This window comes from Typopeltis vanoorti, chromosome 10, assembly GCF_054136105.1.
Source record: "Typopeltis vanoorti isolate ZY-2024b chromosome 10, IOZ_Tvanoo_1.0, whole genome shotgun sequence".
Lineage (NCBI taxonomy): Eukaryota > Metazoa > Arthropoda > Arachnida > Uropygi > Thelyphonidae > Typopeltis > Typopeltis vanoorti.
In genome coordinates, this window is record NC_143558.1 from 4,683,968 (window position 1) to 4,701,430 (window position 17,463).

A 17,463-nucleotide genomic window follows, 5' to 3' on the forward strand; every position below is an offset into this window, starting at 1 on the left:
TGCTACCGAAAAAGTGTGACAGGTTTGCAACCTTTTATGGGTGAGATTTAAACATTAAAAAAAAAAAAAAAAAAAAAAAAATCATTAAATCTACATAGTAGGTACAGAATTGTTTATGTGAGTTTGAAATGTTTGCCAAAAACTGGAAATAAAAATGTGACAAATGAAATTAAAATGATTGAACTACACAGACATCTTGTGCATATCCTAAATCCCAAATTTTATTAATCTGGGATTTAAGATTGGCTTGGTTGGGTTAGTTGAGAATAGTGTACTAAGTCTTTAATTAAAAAGCTATAGGTCTGAATCTTGCTGTGAGCATGGATGTGTGTGTGAAAGTCTTCAGATGGATAATGCAGCTTGAAAGAAACATGTTTAAAGCAGGACTTTTAACCTTTTTGCCCACTCACATACTAATGCACCACAGATGTACAATCTTTAGTGGATGGGATCCACAAACTTCCACCTGGCCAAAGGAGTTCCTGCAATGTATATAATTTTCACATTGACTTTTTGATTCCCTGGTCCAGTTGAAATAAAACTTGGAATGACATGAACAGATTTTTGAAAGAATTCCAAAAATAATAAACCCGAGTAAAATTCATCCAACCAGAGTAAAAAATCATAATAAAAAAGAAAGAGAGAGAAAACAACTGTTATAGGTGTTCACACATTTTTTCAAAGTGCACCTAAATATGAAGCGAACTTGACATTTTTAGCATATAAAATGTGTAAGAAAAACTAATCAGCAATATGATGGTACAGTCACACAAACAAAATGGAAGAAGAATTAGCAAAATATTTTTAAAAAGGTAAGAAAAAAGATGTAGAGAAAAATCAAGATCAACATGGACTAAACGAAGTTAAGAGTGGTTTAGAAGGCAGAAAAGTAAGAGATGAATAAATCAAACATCTGACAGGGGGAAAAATACTGATCTGGAATAAAATTATTTAAGAAATTAGTAATAATGAAAATTATGTTGGACTACTAGTATAGCATCATGTAACCCCCCCCACAAAGTACCTACCAGGAAGCAATAATGATAGTACTACAAATGCTTCACCATAAAGCTGTTAACAGAGTGGAGAGAGATATAGACATAATAATTTTAAATAGACTAAATAAACAGTAAATGATACGCACCACTCCTTAACAACCACTGAGGTATTATTGTCAACCATCGATGTATATATAAAGGGTGTCCCAAAATTCACGCAAGATTTAAATTTGGCGCCATTTATGCGGTAAAGTGTTGCCAACGAGAAAAAAAAGACAGCGTGACAGCTAACAGTTCAAGATTATTAAAAATGGAGCGCTACACGAAAGAACAACGTATTTTCATTGTTGAGCAATATTTTAAAAATAATGACGGTTTGGCAGCTACAGTTTGCAATTTTCATACAAAATATGGTCGGAATAGTGATTGAACTTCATCAACTGTGAAAAGATTAATTAAAAAATTCAAGGAGACTGGATTAATTAGTGATCTTATACACTCTGGCCGTCCTTCAACAAGTTGTTCAACAGAAAACATCGAAGCAGTTCGTGAGAGTGTTGCTGAGAGGCCAGGAACATAAATTCGGCACCGTGGTCTTGAATCAGGCATTTCGAGAAGCTCTCTACAGCGTATTCTGACGAAAGATTTACATCTTTATGCTTAAAAAGTTCAATTGACTCAAGAACTGAAGCCTACTGATCTCACACACAGCGAAGAGAGTTCGTTGAATGGATTATGGAACAACAACAAGTGGATGCTTATTTTTCGAACAAAATCATCTTCAGCAATGAGGCTCATTTTCATCTTGATGGCTTCATTAATCGACAAAATCGTCGCATTTGTGGTTTAGAAAATCCACGAGTGATTGCTGAGAAACAAATGCATCCACAACATGTCATTGTTTGGTGTGGATTTTGGGCTGGAGGAATCATCAGTCCATTCTTCTTCGAAAATGTGGCTGGTAAGGCAATAACAGTTAATGGTGCTCGCTATCGTGACATGATAATTCAGTATTTTGTGCCTAAATTGCAAGCTATGGATGTGGACGACATGTAGTTTCAACAAGACAGTGCCACATGCCATACAGCCCGAGAAACAATTCAATTACTGCATGAGTCATTTCCTGGTCGTGTAATTTCCCGTTTTGGTGATCAGAATTGGCCGCCCAGATCATGTGACTTAACGTTGTTGAACTTTTTTTCTTTGCGGTTTTTTGAAGTCTAAGGTTTATGCCAACAAGCCCACGACTACCCACGCCTTGAAGGAGGAAATTGAGTACTGCATCAATGAAATTCAGCCATATTTATGCAAAACAGTCATGGAAAATTTCGACAAAAGAGTGCGTATGTGCTAGCAAAGCCGTGGAGGCCATTTGCCCGACGTGCTATTCCATGCATGACCCTATACTGTATACTTTATGAATCGATAAGAAATTACAATTTTTAATTAAAAAAACCCGTGTTTTCTATCAAAATTACTTCTTGCATGAATTTTGGGACACCCTGTACATATATAAGCTTTCAAAAACTAGTCATTTGGTAACAGCTAGGAGAAGTATTAACAAAATTTTCAAAGCAATCCACATTGGAAAAAAAGTGTCCACAAGTCTGCCAAGCTAACAAGCAGACAGAAATAGAGGCTGGCCATTTCTCAACATCTACTGTTGGCAGAGCATATTTCAACTTCATTCTCCAATCAATAACAGTCATTTGGTATGAATCCTATTGTGGTATGGATGCTTGTGAATGTCTTTAGATAATAAATGAATTTCAAAGCTGATATACCATCACCACCTTGCTTGTTTATTGGAGATGTCCACATCCTTTTCCTTCCGTTTTCGGGGAAAGGGGAGGAGGAAAGTTCTATGTTTGGTCTCTAGAGCATGAATTATCTTCCACCTTTAGTCCATCCATGGTATTAATGTACAATAGGTTTACAAACTTTTGCAGGTGAAATATGCATAAAAAGTTATTTATTGTACATCCATGCAGCCTGCCAAAACATGTTTTCCAGTCTACATGAATTATGTGTTGATTAAATACACAGTTTATTACTTTATCATCATAGACATGCATGAAACAAAGTTTCTAATGAAGCATTTCAGAAGCTGGAATCAGGAAACTGAACTCATCACTAGCTGAATTATAATGAATTCCGACACAGTTCTAAGTAGCAATAAGAGAAAGAGAATGTAAAAAAGATTACACTACACACTTTCTTTTTACCTCTAAAGTTATTGTCCTGTGTTCTGTGTTTTCAACAAGCATTCTTGCTAAAGTACCAGGTGAACTCCTGCTGGTAAGAATGACACTATTTCGAGGATTACCACACCACTGGATGAACAAATCTCTTGAAAAACCACATTCCATATCAGGCATGCTGGCTAATACCACCTAAAAGTATAATTAAAATAACAAATTATAAACTGACAAGTGCACTACAAATGTTAACTGAGGTTTATTGAATTTAATAATAACATAAAAATAGCACATAACTTACTTTATTTCATGCAGTGGTTCAAATATTACAAATAGATAATACCAGAAAAATTTCAGTTTAACAGTGGGGGGGGGGAAAAAAAAATTACTAAGAAAATCATGCATGTCTCTAAATTTATTAATCACTTTCGAATTATACACTTTACACATTTCACTAATTAGTATTACAGCCTTCTTTAATCCCTTTCCATATGATGACTCCAGAGTTGGTATCATAAGGCTTTCTATGACTCCAACAATGGAGACACAGCATGAATAAAAGTTAAGATCAAAAATGAAATATCACAAGCTTCATAACATATTCATACAGGGAAGGGCTATGCCTTCCATGTGTTTCCTTTCTTTTAGGCTTGCACGGTGATCTGAATGCATTTTTGGAAATTATGGAGACAACTACCGTGTTTGAAAATTCAAACACGGTAGTTGTCTCCATCATTTCCAAAAATGCCTTCCATGTGTTGTTTCCAGCAGGAACTCTCTGATGGTACATTATATCCTTCAATGGGCGGGAACATTTTTGCAAAGTTTTCAAAACATTCGCAATGCTAGTTTGAAGTTTCAGTTATATGTTACTTGTAAAATAAGTATTAGTGAATTGTCTTAATGATATAGAAAATCTCAAATACAATTCTACTTTCAAGTTTTGTACATACATGTGTATCTTTATTTGCTTTTGAAAATTTGATTTCTATAAATCTGTTGATTTCTGCACCTGGTGACTGCATCATGAAGAGGTATAACCATATGTTTTCTATAAACGAAAAATTGAAATAGGTTGTATTTAGTTATATTGTTTGGTGCTATAATAAAATTGTTTTTCTTGCTTGTGTGCAGTGTAGTGTCTGTAAGAAGAAAGTTGTTTTTTTTTATCATGCAGGGTCATTTTTGTCTCTAATTATATAAATTATCACTAAGTATAGTATACAGATTAATGTAATGTATTTAGTGATACAATAAAGCTACTTGCTTCTCTTGCATCAACAATATGGTATCTGTTGGGAAGGAATGTTTTTTCACTATACAGAGATTTTTATTCCAGTTCTCTCTGTACCTTCCAAAAGGATACATGTAGAACAAAAATGAATCCAGGTTATATATATATATATAAAACTACATCTAATGATCTTCAACAAAACATTAGAAAAACATAACATCATTTACAGCTAGTATAAAGTATAATCAAGTTTTTAAAAGAAAATGTTTGCATAAAAATGGAATTATTTAAGTATATACTATGTAAAGAAAAGTGTACATGGATCATAGTAATCATTAACTGAGTAAAATAATTTTTTTTTATTCCATAATGAATGTTAAAAAAAATAAATAAAAACAGACAAATACACATAATAAGCACAACAATTTTCACATGATGACTGCTTGTTTAGCACTCCATATCACTTAGATAAGGTACATATTTGTACCATATCTTAGTGATCTGATTGACATTATTAGTTCAATGAATAAGTCCATGCCACTAAAATACCAATATATACAGGCACTGTTAATTAATGGTAAGTTATTTATATTTCAGAAACAAATCCTTTTTTTCAACTTCTCAAATTCTCCTCAATCCTTTTTTTTTTTTTTAATTATATCCATCATAAATGCAAACATGCATGTATAAAGATTATAGGATCATATTGCAATTCCCTTTACCTGAGTAACTTACTGGACATACACATGCATAATATCACAATTCTAAATTATTAGCAATTGATTTGCCTCTAATGAACATATTTCTACTCACACCTGTTCTTTCCTCCCTTAATATATATTGGTCATTCTCACATGGCTCATGTTTAATGCTGCCTCACATGCCTGCATCTTTTAGTAATTTAAATATACTACTATACACTGAAAACAAACACAATTCACCCCCACCATTTGTTTTGGTTTTGGTGAAGGTACCCTTCACAATTTGTGATAAATCTGCCAATATCCAAGCAGAAAGAATGAGAAACAAACATCATCATCAAATTCCTGACATGTACCCTCAAGGGGGTCTACAAGATATGATAGTACTACATGAAACGCTAACATCATTACTAACCTCCTATCTACAATTTTCCTCCAAATCAATCTGTTAACTGTCAAGACTCTAACATTATCAGATCTTATATTTCTATCTTCTAAGGCACTTTTTACTGTATCAGTTCAGTAATTTGCTAATCTCTCTTCTCCTATTCTGTTTCGGTGATCATATCGCCTGATTAGATCTACTAACACATTCCTGGATGTTAACAATGTCAAGTTCTTTCCTAATATCCTCATTTTTAATATGATATTGCCATTGATGCTATCTGTTCATGCCCCTAATCTCTCTCAGAACTCTCATATCTGTGGTCTCTAGTCTTTGGTCAAGTGTTTTATTTCTAACCCAGCTCTCAGAATCATAAGTTAAAATTGGTTTGAACACTGTCTTGTATACAACTAACTTAGTGTTTTCACTAGTTTCTCTCTTATTTCATATAAATGTATTCAGTTGACTTTCTACCATGCCAGCTTTATTAATTCTGTTGTCTATTTCCATATTTAATTTACCATCTCCACTAAAAATCGTACCTAAGAAGCTGAAATGTTTCATTTGATCTATAGGTTCTCCATTCACAGCTGATATTTTCAATGCTTCTGCCTATTTTCATCATCTTTGTCTTTTCACTAATTTCTCTCTTATTTCATATAAATGTATTCAATTGACTTCCTACCATACCAGCTTTGCTGATTCTGTTGTCTATTTCTATATTTAATTTACCATCTTCAGTAAAAATCGTGCCTAAGTAGCTGAAATGTTTTATTTGTTCCACAGGTTCTCCATTCACAACACAGTTGACATTTTCAATGATTCTGCCTATTTTCATTGTCTTTGTCTTTTTATTGCTGACCTTCATACCATATCTATTACAACAGCTATTCAATTTAGTCAGAGAATCTTGCAGACTTGTAGCAGATTTATTTAGAAGTATAACATCATCCGCATAAAGCAAAGAGCTGACATTAACATCTCCAATTTTCATATCATGTTTAATACCACTTTCCTTCATAATGTGATCCATATAGATAATGAATAGCAGTGGGGATAATGTATATCCTTGTCTCACACCAAATTTAACATTAAACCATCTTCCTCTACTTCCTTCAATTCTAACTGCCGACTTAGAACTCAAATAAAGACTAAGTATTGCTTGATATAATGCCCCAGTGACACCGTACAACTGTATTTTGAATAGCTTTTCTCTTGGCACCTTGTCATATGCCTTTTCTAAGTCTACAAAACTCAAATACAGATCTTTGTTATATTCCCATGATTTCTCAACTAATTGTCTGAAGAAAATCTGATCCTGAGAGCCTCTATTTGGCCTGAATCCAGCTTGTTCTCCACCAAGCTTCTCTTCCACAATCTTTCTCAATTGTTTCTCAAGTATACTTGAATAAATCTTACCAGAAACACTGAGTAGAGAAATAGCTCTGTAATTCTAACATTCAGTTTTATTTCCCTTTTTATATATGGGTACTATGAGAACTCTACTGCAATCATCTGGAATTTGTCCCTCTGTCCAGGCCTTGGGAACTATGCAGTGCAGCGACTGTAAGATTTTATATCTCCATACTTGAGCATTTCTGGTCAATGAAAAAACATCATGGTCTCAATGTAAGGTTAAGAACAGTCTGAGAAGTTTTGTTTCAACCAGATGTGAATGTGTTAAGATTATAATACTAAATTCTTTAAGTTTACTTCAGTTTTTAATATCATGATCTTCATGAAGCCAGTTTCAAATTTTATTTTTGACAGCATGCTTCATAATTTTGCACGTAAGGTTAAGTTAGTGACTGTATTTAATTGTGGCTGCTGTATCAGTTATAGTGCTACGACTAAGCATTTTTTGTGCCTGAGGAAAATGCTACCTAGACACTATTTCCAAATTTTTGTGACCTGGGAGAAATGCTAATTAGCATCACTTCCAACTAGGGAATTCAGCTAGTCCAATGCCTCTTCAGCCAAGAATGGAGAGGTGATACAGACTCTCATTGTCGAATGTGAATGCCATCTTCTAATGGTGTAACCTGTTTCTCAGAAGGGGAAAATTCAGCAAAGCACCCCTGCTGCATTAGGATAGGAAGGAAATGCCCAATGCCATATTTAGTTCTAGAGAAGAGATTCTAGTTCCTGCCCCCCTCCCATATTCAGACAATAATGATCTAAAAAAAAGGAGCAGCTATAGTATTCTACACTAACATGAGGGTAATCTCAAACAGCATGCAATATTAAGTACAGTGATTAGGACAAAATCAGAATGGGGAATTGGACAATGAGACTTATAAGTTTGGTGATCTAAACGACAGAATAAGAAATAAATATCGCACATAGAAATGCTTTGGAAATTCTGGAGAAAAGAGGAAAGCTAATGGCAAGTACTGTGGCTTTCTATTCAAAACATGAACTAGACATTACTAATACCAGTACAAGGTTTGAACATATTTTTTAGTTCACTGATAAGTGTTGGATTCTGATTATGTAAAGATTAGAGTAATTATTATTTGGTTCAGAATCCAACATGATCTTCTATCACAATGGCTACCTTTGTAAATATTATTTAATGTATATAACTTATTTTAAAATTTAATATTCATATAACTATCTTAAATTTGTCTAATATTTAATTATTTAATCAAAGATATATGTATTAATAATGAAAAGACTGTATGAAATATTAATAAGTTATTTTATTTATTATTATGTCAATATTATAGGAATTTGTATCTGATAAATTAACTGCGCATTAATTGAAATATAAATATTCTTTATTTATTCCTGTTTGTGAAAGTTTAACGTTATGCAATAGCTCAATTTTATTATATTTTGTTTTGTTGTCAAGGAGACGCATGTAAGTAAGCGAGCGCGAGAATTGGAACACAATGTGAGGAGAAGATTTATTGAAAAGAGTTTTAGAACACGAGAACAATTTAGGCAGGAAAAACAGATATATAAGCGACGAACACTGGAATTTTTAATTAATTAGGAGATTAGAGATTTATTAGAGAGAGAGTGGCATTAGGTTGGAATCGGAGCATTCGGGAATCACAGTGTGATAATAGCGAGTTGGCAAGTCACTCAAGCAGCTAAATAAAGTCTACTAGTCGAGAGGCGGTTAGCTAATAAGTTGTAGAAGAACAATTATAGCTACGGAAGACAGCTGAGTGACTACTAAATACACTAGCAATACTTGAATTGAGATTTAATTTCAGGGCCGACCTTTCAAGGACACACAGATCCTTGAAGCAAAGCACGAAGTTACTAAAGAATAGTAGAGCTGTAAAGTTGAAGTATACTGATAGCTGTGCTTAGAAATATATTGCCTAAAGAAATAAATGAATGCAGGAAGAATGAACAGCTGTGCATATAAAACCTCAAGTTAAGGAATTATTGTGTGTTGCCTTATTTCATGAGTGATCAGTAGTACTTCATGCAAGAACGTTTGTTTATGTGTATAGTGACCGTGAATTAATTCAGTTAATGCTTTGAAGATTTATTTTAATGAGTGCCGATTATTGTTAAAAGTGTTTACAGTTATAAAAAAATGTTTGTGTGTGTAAGTTCATGAAGAAAGAAGATTATCGGTAAGATTATTCCAACCATTAATATTCCTTTGCAGAGAAGTGTGTGAGTTTCATCCTAGAATTTCCTTATACTAACAGTAACTATTGAGGAAGTTAGCTAAAGTGTAAATTTAAAAGTGTTTGTTTGTGAAGAGGTATTATTGCAATTTTTGTTGTATTTGGAACTTAAGGAACTGTGAGAAGACTGTATTATAGAGATAACAGATTTACCATTGTATGAGTTGAATGATTGAATTTATCTGAGGAGTTAAAATGTTTGTGATATCTTAATTACTGATTTGAATTTAAGTGTAAAATTTGTGATTCTAAATTAAATGTTTGTTTTTGTTTATCTAAAGTTGTATTTTGCCTGAATTTCTTTTACTGCACCATTCATAAAATATTCGAACCAAAGCAGGTAAATTAAGTCAAATATACTCGGCCAGTATATAATTTTAAGGAGAGTTGAAGGTTGATTTTTCTTCAATTCTTGAACTAATTCAGATATAAAGTGGTGCAGTCTTTAAATATAAATTTTCTTCATATTTGAATTAGAAATCAACTTACAACTTATCAATTGTTTAAGAACATCATAGTGATCAACATGTTGGATCCAAGGTAAAGATTTAGAAGAAGTAGGATCCAACATAAGCATGTAAAAAGCATGCAGAGGAATTAAGATCAGACTCAATCACAAAACTGACACTAAACTTGAATCGATCAAAAGTTCAAGAACAATTTCTAAAAATGAATAAAATAAAGAAAAGTTTATCAAGTAATTCAAGAGAAAGGAGATATAAAAATTATACTTCTGATAATGCACAGAAAGCTGTTTTAAGCAAAGAAAATATTACATGCATAATGAATTAGGACATTTCAATGTGTGGTACTGCTCAGTACCACACATTGAAACATTAGGAAGACTTATCAGTTGATAAGTCTTCCTAATCATATAGATTTGTCCATTGATGTTTAACAAAAGGAGGGACAGTCAACTAAACAATATGAGGATCTCAATTTGAGAGATGAGACCCAGTCAATCCTGAAATTGAATATGTAACAACTCTGGTTTCCTTGGAAACAGAAGCATTAAATCTGATTAATGGTTATTTGCAGAGATACTGTGTAAAGCTCTTTTTTCAATAATAAACATGGGACCAGTTTCCCCATGTTTATTACTGAATGTTATCCTTCACAGGACAAAGAGCAAAATTGAAATATTGCAGAAGAGGCAAGACATTGGCAGGGCTGACAAGACAAGGAAGCATGTGGTCTGAAGTAATAATAAAGACCAAGCAAACAAACAAGAAAAACAAGTTAAGGAGAAAATTATATACAGTCTCAATGATCAAGGGAGTACTTAATGAAAGTACTCCCTAGAGCAAAAATTTGCAATATTAGTCATGTCATCTGAATGCAAAAAGGTAAATCGAAGGAAATGATAATCTTGGTTGATACAAATGATTTGAAAGGTAAGAAGTATTCTATGAGGGAGAATGTAAAGGAATTGTTAGAAGAGGCAAAACTGAACAGCAAGAAGGTGAAGATTGTAAGTCTCCTACCACAATACGATAAAGGAGGGCATGGTAGCCAATGAATCTATATGTACATTGTGCAGAAGGAATGATGTAGGATTTGATCTGTGGCCTGTTTGATTTGACAGAAAGAAGGATTAGTACAATGCTGATGGAGACTGCATCTAAATGGTTTTGGTGTTATGTCTGGAGAGACCTTTCTTCACCAAGCATGCTGAAGGGCAAATTCAGGAAAATTTAAGCAATTAGAATGGAAGCATGCGAGTTTGTGTGAAGATGACACCCATGAGACTAGTGAGTGTGAGAATGGCCAAGTGTGGAAGCTAGTCTTTCTCAAGCAAAAATATTGAATAGGGTATTCAATTCAGAAAGTAAAGGTGGGTGTGGGGGTAGAGGGATGCTGCAGTTTCTATACACTAATGACAGAAGTATCAGGAACAAGAGGGAGGAGTTTTTGGCATTGGTTAGTCGAATCTTGTCAAAAGTTATAAGGCATTAGTGAGACTTGGTTAACAGAGATTGAATGTGAAGGGTTTAATGCAAGGGTGGTCTGAAAAGTTCTCAGCTTCGACCATAGATGGCAATAATATCAGCAAGCTTTTTTTTTTTAAGTTGGTACATCTGTCATAAACATTCATATGAAATTGCAAGTCATTTATCAAGTAGTTTGCTTTATATAGCAGTCTGAAGCTAAAGTGTTGTCTGTATCCCTTGGAATGGATAAAACTGAGTATAAAATTCTTTGTAAAAGAAGGTTTAATGGCAAAAGTTCGTTTTCAACAAATAAGAAATGGGCTGCTGAGTTTAAATATGGCCGTACCAGCCTTGAAGATGATCCATGTGAAGGACGTTCGCAAAGTGTAACAACACCAGAAATCATTAATCAAGTGCACGATATAGTATTGGATGACAGGTGAGTCAAAGTGCATGAAATTGCTGAGACTACAGGTATTTCAAAAGAACATGTAAGATATATTTTGAATGAAGAATTGCATATGAAAAAGCTTTGCACAAGATTGGTGGTGTGCTTGCTCACAGAAGATCAAAAATGCACTCGCATGAAAATCTCTGAACAGTGCTTGGAACGTTTTAAAAATAATAAAACTGATTTTGTGTGTCGATTTATTACTATGGATGAGACTTGGATTCACCATTACACACCAGAATCCAAACAGCAGTGAAAACAGTGGACAGAAGCCGGTTTTTCAGTGCAGATTGAGGACAAAATCGGTACCATCAGCAGGAAAGGTCATGGCATCAGTGTTTTGGGATGCTAAAGGAATTTTGTTTATTTCAAAAGGATAAAACAATAACCAGGGAATATTATTCTGATCTTTTAACCAGATAAGATGAAAAAATCTTAGGCACAATTTTTACTGAAGATGGTAAACTAAATATAGAAATAGACAACAGAATCAGCAAAGCTGGTATCGTGGGAAGTCAATTGAATAAATTCATATGGAATAAGAAAGAAATTAGTCGGAACACTAAATTAGCTGTATACAAGACTGTGTTCAAACCAATTTTAACTTATGGATCTGAGAGCTGGGTCAGAAGTAAAAAACTTGACCAAAGACTAGAGACCGCAGATATGAGAGTCCTGAGAAAGATTAGAGGCGTGAACAGATGGCATCAATGGCAATATCATATTAAAAATGAGGATATTAGGAAAGAACTTGACATTGTCAGCATCCAGGAATGTGTTAGCAGAGCTAATCTCAGATGGTATGGTCACTTAAATAGAATGGGAGAGGAAAGATTAGCAAAACAAGTGTTCTCTGCCAGGTTGGCAGGAAAACGACCCAGAGGAAGACCAAGATATAGGTGGATTGATACGGTACAAAGTGCCTTAGAGGATAGAAATGTAAGATCTGATAATGTTGGAGTCTTGACAAGTAACAGACTGATTTGGAGGAAAATTGTAGATAGGAAGTTAGTGATGATGTAATTTTTCATGTAGTACTGTCATATCCTGTACACCCCTTGAGGGTACATGGCAGGAATTTGATGATGATGATGATGATGATGAAAAAATTTGTGAGAAAAGACCAGGTTTGCAGAAGAAAAAAAAATCATCTTTCATCAGGACAATACACCTGCCATGACCATCCCATGACAGGGATCCGCACTATGAATTGTTGGAACATCCACTCTATTCCCCAGATTTGGCTCCCTCTGACTTCTATCTCTTCCCAAAACTAAACCTCTTCCTCGCTGGTCAGCATTTTTCTTCAAATCAAGAGGTGATTGCAGCTGTAGAGGAGTATTTTGCAGATCTTACTGAGAACCACTACAGGGATGAGATAATGGCGCTGGAGCACCGCTGGAATAAATGTATTAGTCTTAAGGGAGATAATATTGAAAAATAAAAATAATTTTGAAATTATAAATTCGCTGTTTCATTGTTAGGCCAAGAACTTTTCAGACCACCCTCGTATTTTCATGGAAGATAGAGAAGATGGGATGGGGGGAGGAGTATACTCTCGATATCATAGCAGATGAATTATAGCCAAAAAGTATATGAGACAGAATGGGAGGGTATCTATTCGTTTGAAACAATCTAGTGTGAGATTAAGGCTAGTAAGAAAAAATATACAGTTGGTTGTTGCTATAGGCGGGACTTCCACAGATGACCTGGAAGACATGCATTGCCAAATTAGTGCAATGAGTACAGGTTGAGTGATTATGGAGGACTTCAACTATAGAGGCATAGACTGCAAGGAAGAAAGATCACATGGCAGGAAGGAAATAGAATTTATACACCTGGGAAGAGATCATTACTTAAGGCAGCATGTGATGGAGGAAACTAGGGTTGGGAGAGTATTGGATCTGGTCATAGGACCAATAATAAACATGAGGAATATTCTATCAAGGAGTATATGTGGAACTACAAGGCAGGTGATTATGACCAGTTTAAATCTGTAACATGGCATAAAACACTGCAGGGTAAGGTTAATAAGTGCATGGGATGTAGTTAAGGGTCATCTAGAGGAAGCAGTATTAAATTGTATAACTAGGGTAACAAGGGTTAATCAGCTAGGCATTAGATGAATGAGTAACATTATTAAAAAAATTAAAATGCTGTGGAGGGTATATTAGGGAGAATGGTGAGCAGCATGGAAAGGAAGGCAAAATCAGATTATGAGAAGAATCTAGTAAGCAGGCCAAAGGAAATCCCAGAGTTATTTTGTTATGTGGCAAGTAAGTGGATGAATGACTATGGAAGATTAACCTTAATGAGTGATGATGGTCATGATGAGAGAAAAGTGGATAAAATAGTTGAGTTACTGGGTGACCACTTTGCAAGGGTATGTCATCCTAGTGAGGTTACTGCTTTAATATATATCACAGGCACTAATGTGGGAAGAGAGGTGGATGAATTGGAGATTCTGAGGATATTGCAGAATCTCAAGGTAAATAAGCTATTGAGATTATATGGAATATCAACTATAGTTTTGGGAGTTGTGCAAGGGAACTGGCAATGCTTCTGAACTAAGCTTTTTAAGTCTCAGCTTTGGTAGAGTTCCGAGGGAGTTGAAAGAGGGCAAAATAATTCCCTTTGCAAAAGGGAAGTTCTAAGACCAGTAGCAAAATATAGACCAATCAGTAAAGTACTAGAAAAATTGGTAAAGAAGAGAATTCAAGAATGGGTAGATAAAAATATAATACTGTATGAGGGTCAACAAACATGACTTTGTGAAGGGTCGGTCATGCCTAAGTAATTTACTAACGTTTTATACTAGTGTAACAGCTGAGTTGGATAAAGGAAATGGTAAAGATGACAGCTGAGTTGGATAAAGGAAATGGTAAAGATGACCGCTGAGTTGGATAAAGGAAATGGTAAAGATGATTCTGCTGGATTTTGCGAAGGCATTTGACAGAATACCACATGGAAGTCTGTTACGCAAATTAGAACAAATGGGGATGAATATGACACTGGTTAAGTGGATAAGAGGGTGACTGCTGGACAGATATCAAAGTGGTATATGGAAGGATAGAATCGAGGCGAAAAACAGGCGACTAGTGGTGTGATGCAAGGTTCAGTGCTATAGGCTGTCAGATAATGGGTGCCAGTTTAATATTGAGAAATATAAAGTTATGCATTTTGTGATATATAGATTACAAGCCATGAATCATATTGATGGCACTATATTCCAGGAAATAGATGAAGCTAGAGATTTAGGGGTGGTGGTGGTAGGCAGAGAGTTAAAGTTTAGAGGACATATTGCTAACGTAAATCATAAGATTAATTGGCTATTGAAGAACACATTAAGTAGAGATAAGGAATTTGTTATTCCCCTTTATAAGGCCTTGATACATCCAAATCTGGATTACTGTGCTCAAGTCTGGTCTCTCCTGGGTTTCTTGGGGATGTGGAAGCGGTGGAGAAGATTCAGAGGTGAGTGACCAAAATGGTGAATGGTCTGTGGAATGTTTCCTATGAAGATAGGTTGAGGGTGTGTGAATTGCAGAAGTTGGTTGAAAGGAGAAAAAGAGAGGATATGATAGAAACATTAAAGTTGCTTAAAGGGTTTTATAGGATGAATGTAGGGGAAATGTTTCAGCACTTGGCTAGAAGGACCAGAACTAGGGGTCATCCCTGGAAGTTGAATAAATGTGTGTTAGTAGGGGTGTGAGGACTAGATCTTTTGCTTGGAGAGTTGTGAATGAGTGGAATGGGTTGCCAGAGTCAGTTGTGAGTGCTTTGTCTGTTAATGGGTTCAAGGAGAAGTACGATAGATTGGGTCTCAGGTGATACATCTTCGGACTCCATGGAGATGCCCATATTATAATAATAAAAGAATAATACACTCCAAGATATGTCAGGAGACAGAATTTATCCTTAGAGCAGATCAGAGTTGCTAATTTATCATATAGTTTTAATGTGGTGTGAATGTTAGATTTTATTAGTACTTTGGCTATCTTTTCAGATACCCAAGACACAGGGAATAGGAATAGTGGTGTTTTGTTTTTTACATGTTTGAGGAGGGGAAAGTAAGAAGGTCATGAAGTATTTTATCTATTTTGTAGAAGTTGTAGCCATTGTCCAGGAAAGTATGGCAAAGATATTTAAGTTTGGCATTAGTTCTAATGACGCACATCATTAGAACTAACAGCCCAGCTGTGTGTTTAAGGGCTTTCTATAAATGGAAAAACATAGTGAATCATCTGAAAGCCAGTTGACTTAATATGTCAAGAAATATAAGCCAGTTAATAAACATATTTTTCTTCTTGTATACATATATATATATATAAATATAAAATTTAGTTGGTTAGTTGCTGCAATACCAATAAAATAAGTTACGAATGACGTTCAACACCTAAGTTTGTCTATAAGACCTATGGGTTAATCCAATCTAAATTTCCTCCCAATATCTCAGCAGTGCTTTCAGCTCAAATAAGGGCTATTTCATTCGACATTGGCACCTGTATTGGAAACAAGTTATTTCAATACTGTTGTACATTCAGATGATGACTAAATTTTAAATTTAGGATCAGTTTGTAGTCATCATCATCAAATTCCTAAAATTTACACTCAAGGGGTGTACAGGATATGATAGTACTACATGAAAAATTTACATCATTTACTAACCTCCTACCTACAATTTTCTGCCAAATCAATCTGTTACCTGTCAAAGCTACAACATTGTCAGATCTTATATTTCTATCTTCTAAGGCACTTTTTACTGTATCAATCCACCTATATCTTGGTCTCCTCTGGGTTTTTTTTTCCTGCCAACCTGGCAGAGAACACCCATTCTGTTTAAGTGACCATACCACCTGAGATTAGCTCTGCTAATGCATTCCTGGATGCTGACAATGTCAAATTCTTTCCTAATATGTTTGTTTTTAATATGATATTGCCATTGATGCCATCTGTTCACATCCCTAATCTTTCTCAGGACTCTCATATCTGTGGTCTCTAGTCTTCGGTCAAGTGTTTTACTACTGACCCAGCTCTCAGATCTATAAGTTAAAATTGGTTTGAACACTGTCTTGTATACAGCTAATTTAGTGTTTTGACTAATTTTTTTCTTATTCCATATAAATTTATTCAGTTGACTTCCTGCCATACCAGCTTTGTTGATTCTGTTGTCTATTTCAATATTTAATTTACCATCTTCACTAAAAATCGTGCCTAAGTAGCTGAAATGTTTTACTTGTTCTATAGGTTCTCCATTCACAATACAGCTGATATTTTCAATGCTTCTGCCTATTTTCATCATCTTTGTCTTGTTATTGCTGACCTTCATACCACAACAGTTATTCAATTTAGTCAGGGAATCTTGCAGACTTGTAGCAGATTTATTTAGAAGTATAACATCATCCGCATAAAGCAAGGAGCTGACATTAACATCTCCAATTTTGATATCAGGTTTAATACCACTTTCCTTCATAATGTAATCCATATAGATAATGAACAACAGAAGTGATAATGTACATCCTTGTCTCACACCAGATTTAACATTAAACCGTCTTCCTGTACTTCCATGAATTCTAACTGCTGACTTACAACTCAAATAAAGACTAAGTATTGCTTGTATAATGATCCACTGACACCATACAACTGTAGCGTTTTGAATAGCTTGTCTCATGGCACCTTGTCATATGCTTTTTCTAGATCTACAAAACTTCAATACAGATCTTTGTTATATTCCCATGATTTCTCAACTAGTTGTCTGAAAGTGAAGATCTGATTCTGACAGCCTCTATTTGGCTTGAATCTAGCTTGTTTTTCACCAAGCTTCTCTTTCACAATCCTTCTCAACCGTTTCTCAAGTATACTGGCATAAATCTTACCAGGAACACTCAGTAGAGAAATACCTCTATAATTCT

The 17,463-nt window shown here is 34.7% G+C and overlaps 1 protein-coding gene across 5 annotated transcripts in view; it reads right to left on the reverse strand.

Annotated features, from left to right (window-relative positions):
* The window catches only part of Cpsf100 (cleavage and polyadenylation specificity factor subunit 2), a 325,511-nt gene that overhangs the window by 182,293 nt on the left and 125,755 nt on the right, over positions 1–17,463 (reverse strand). For all 5 annotated transcript variants that reach the window (XM_090399663.1, XM_090399659.1, XM_090399662.1 and 2 more), the window contains one exon: positions 3,224–3,391. In XM_090399663.1, the coding sequence (XP_090255789.1) occupies positions 3,224–3,391 (168 nt within the window). The remainder of the gene's footprint in view (positions 1–3,223; positions 3,392–17,463) is intronic.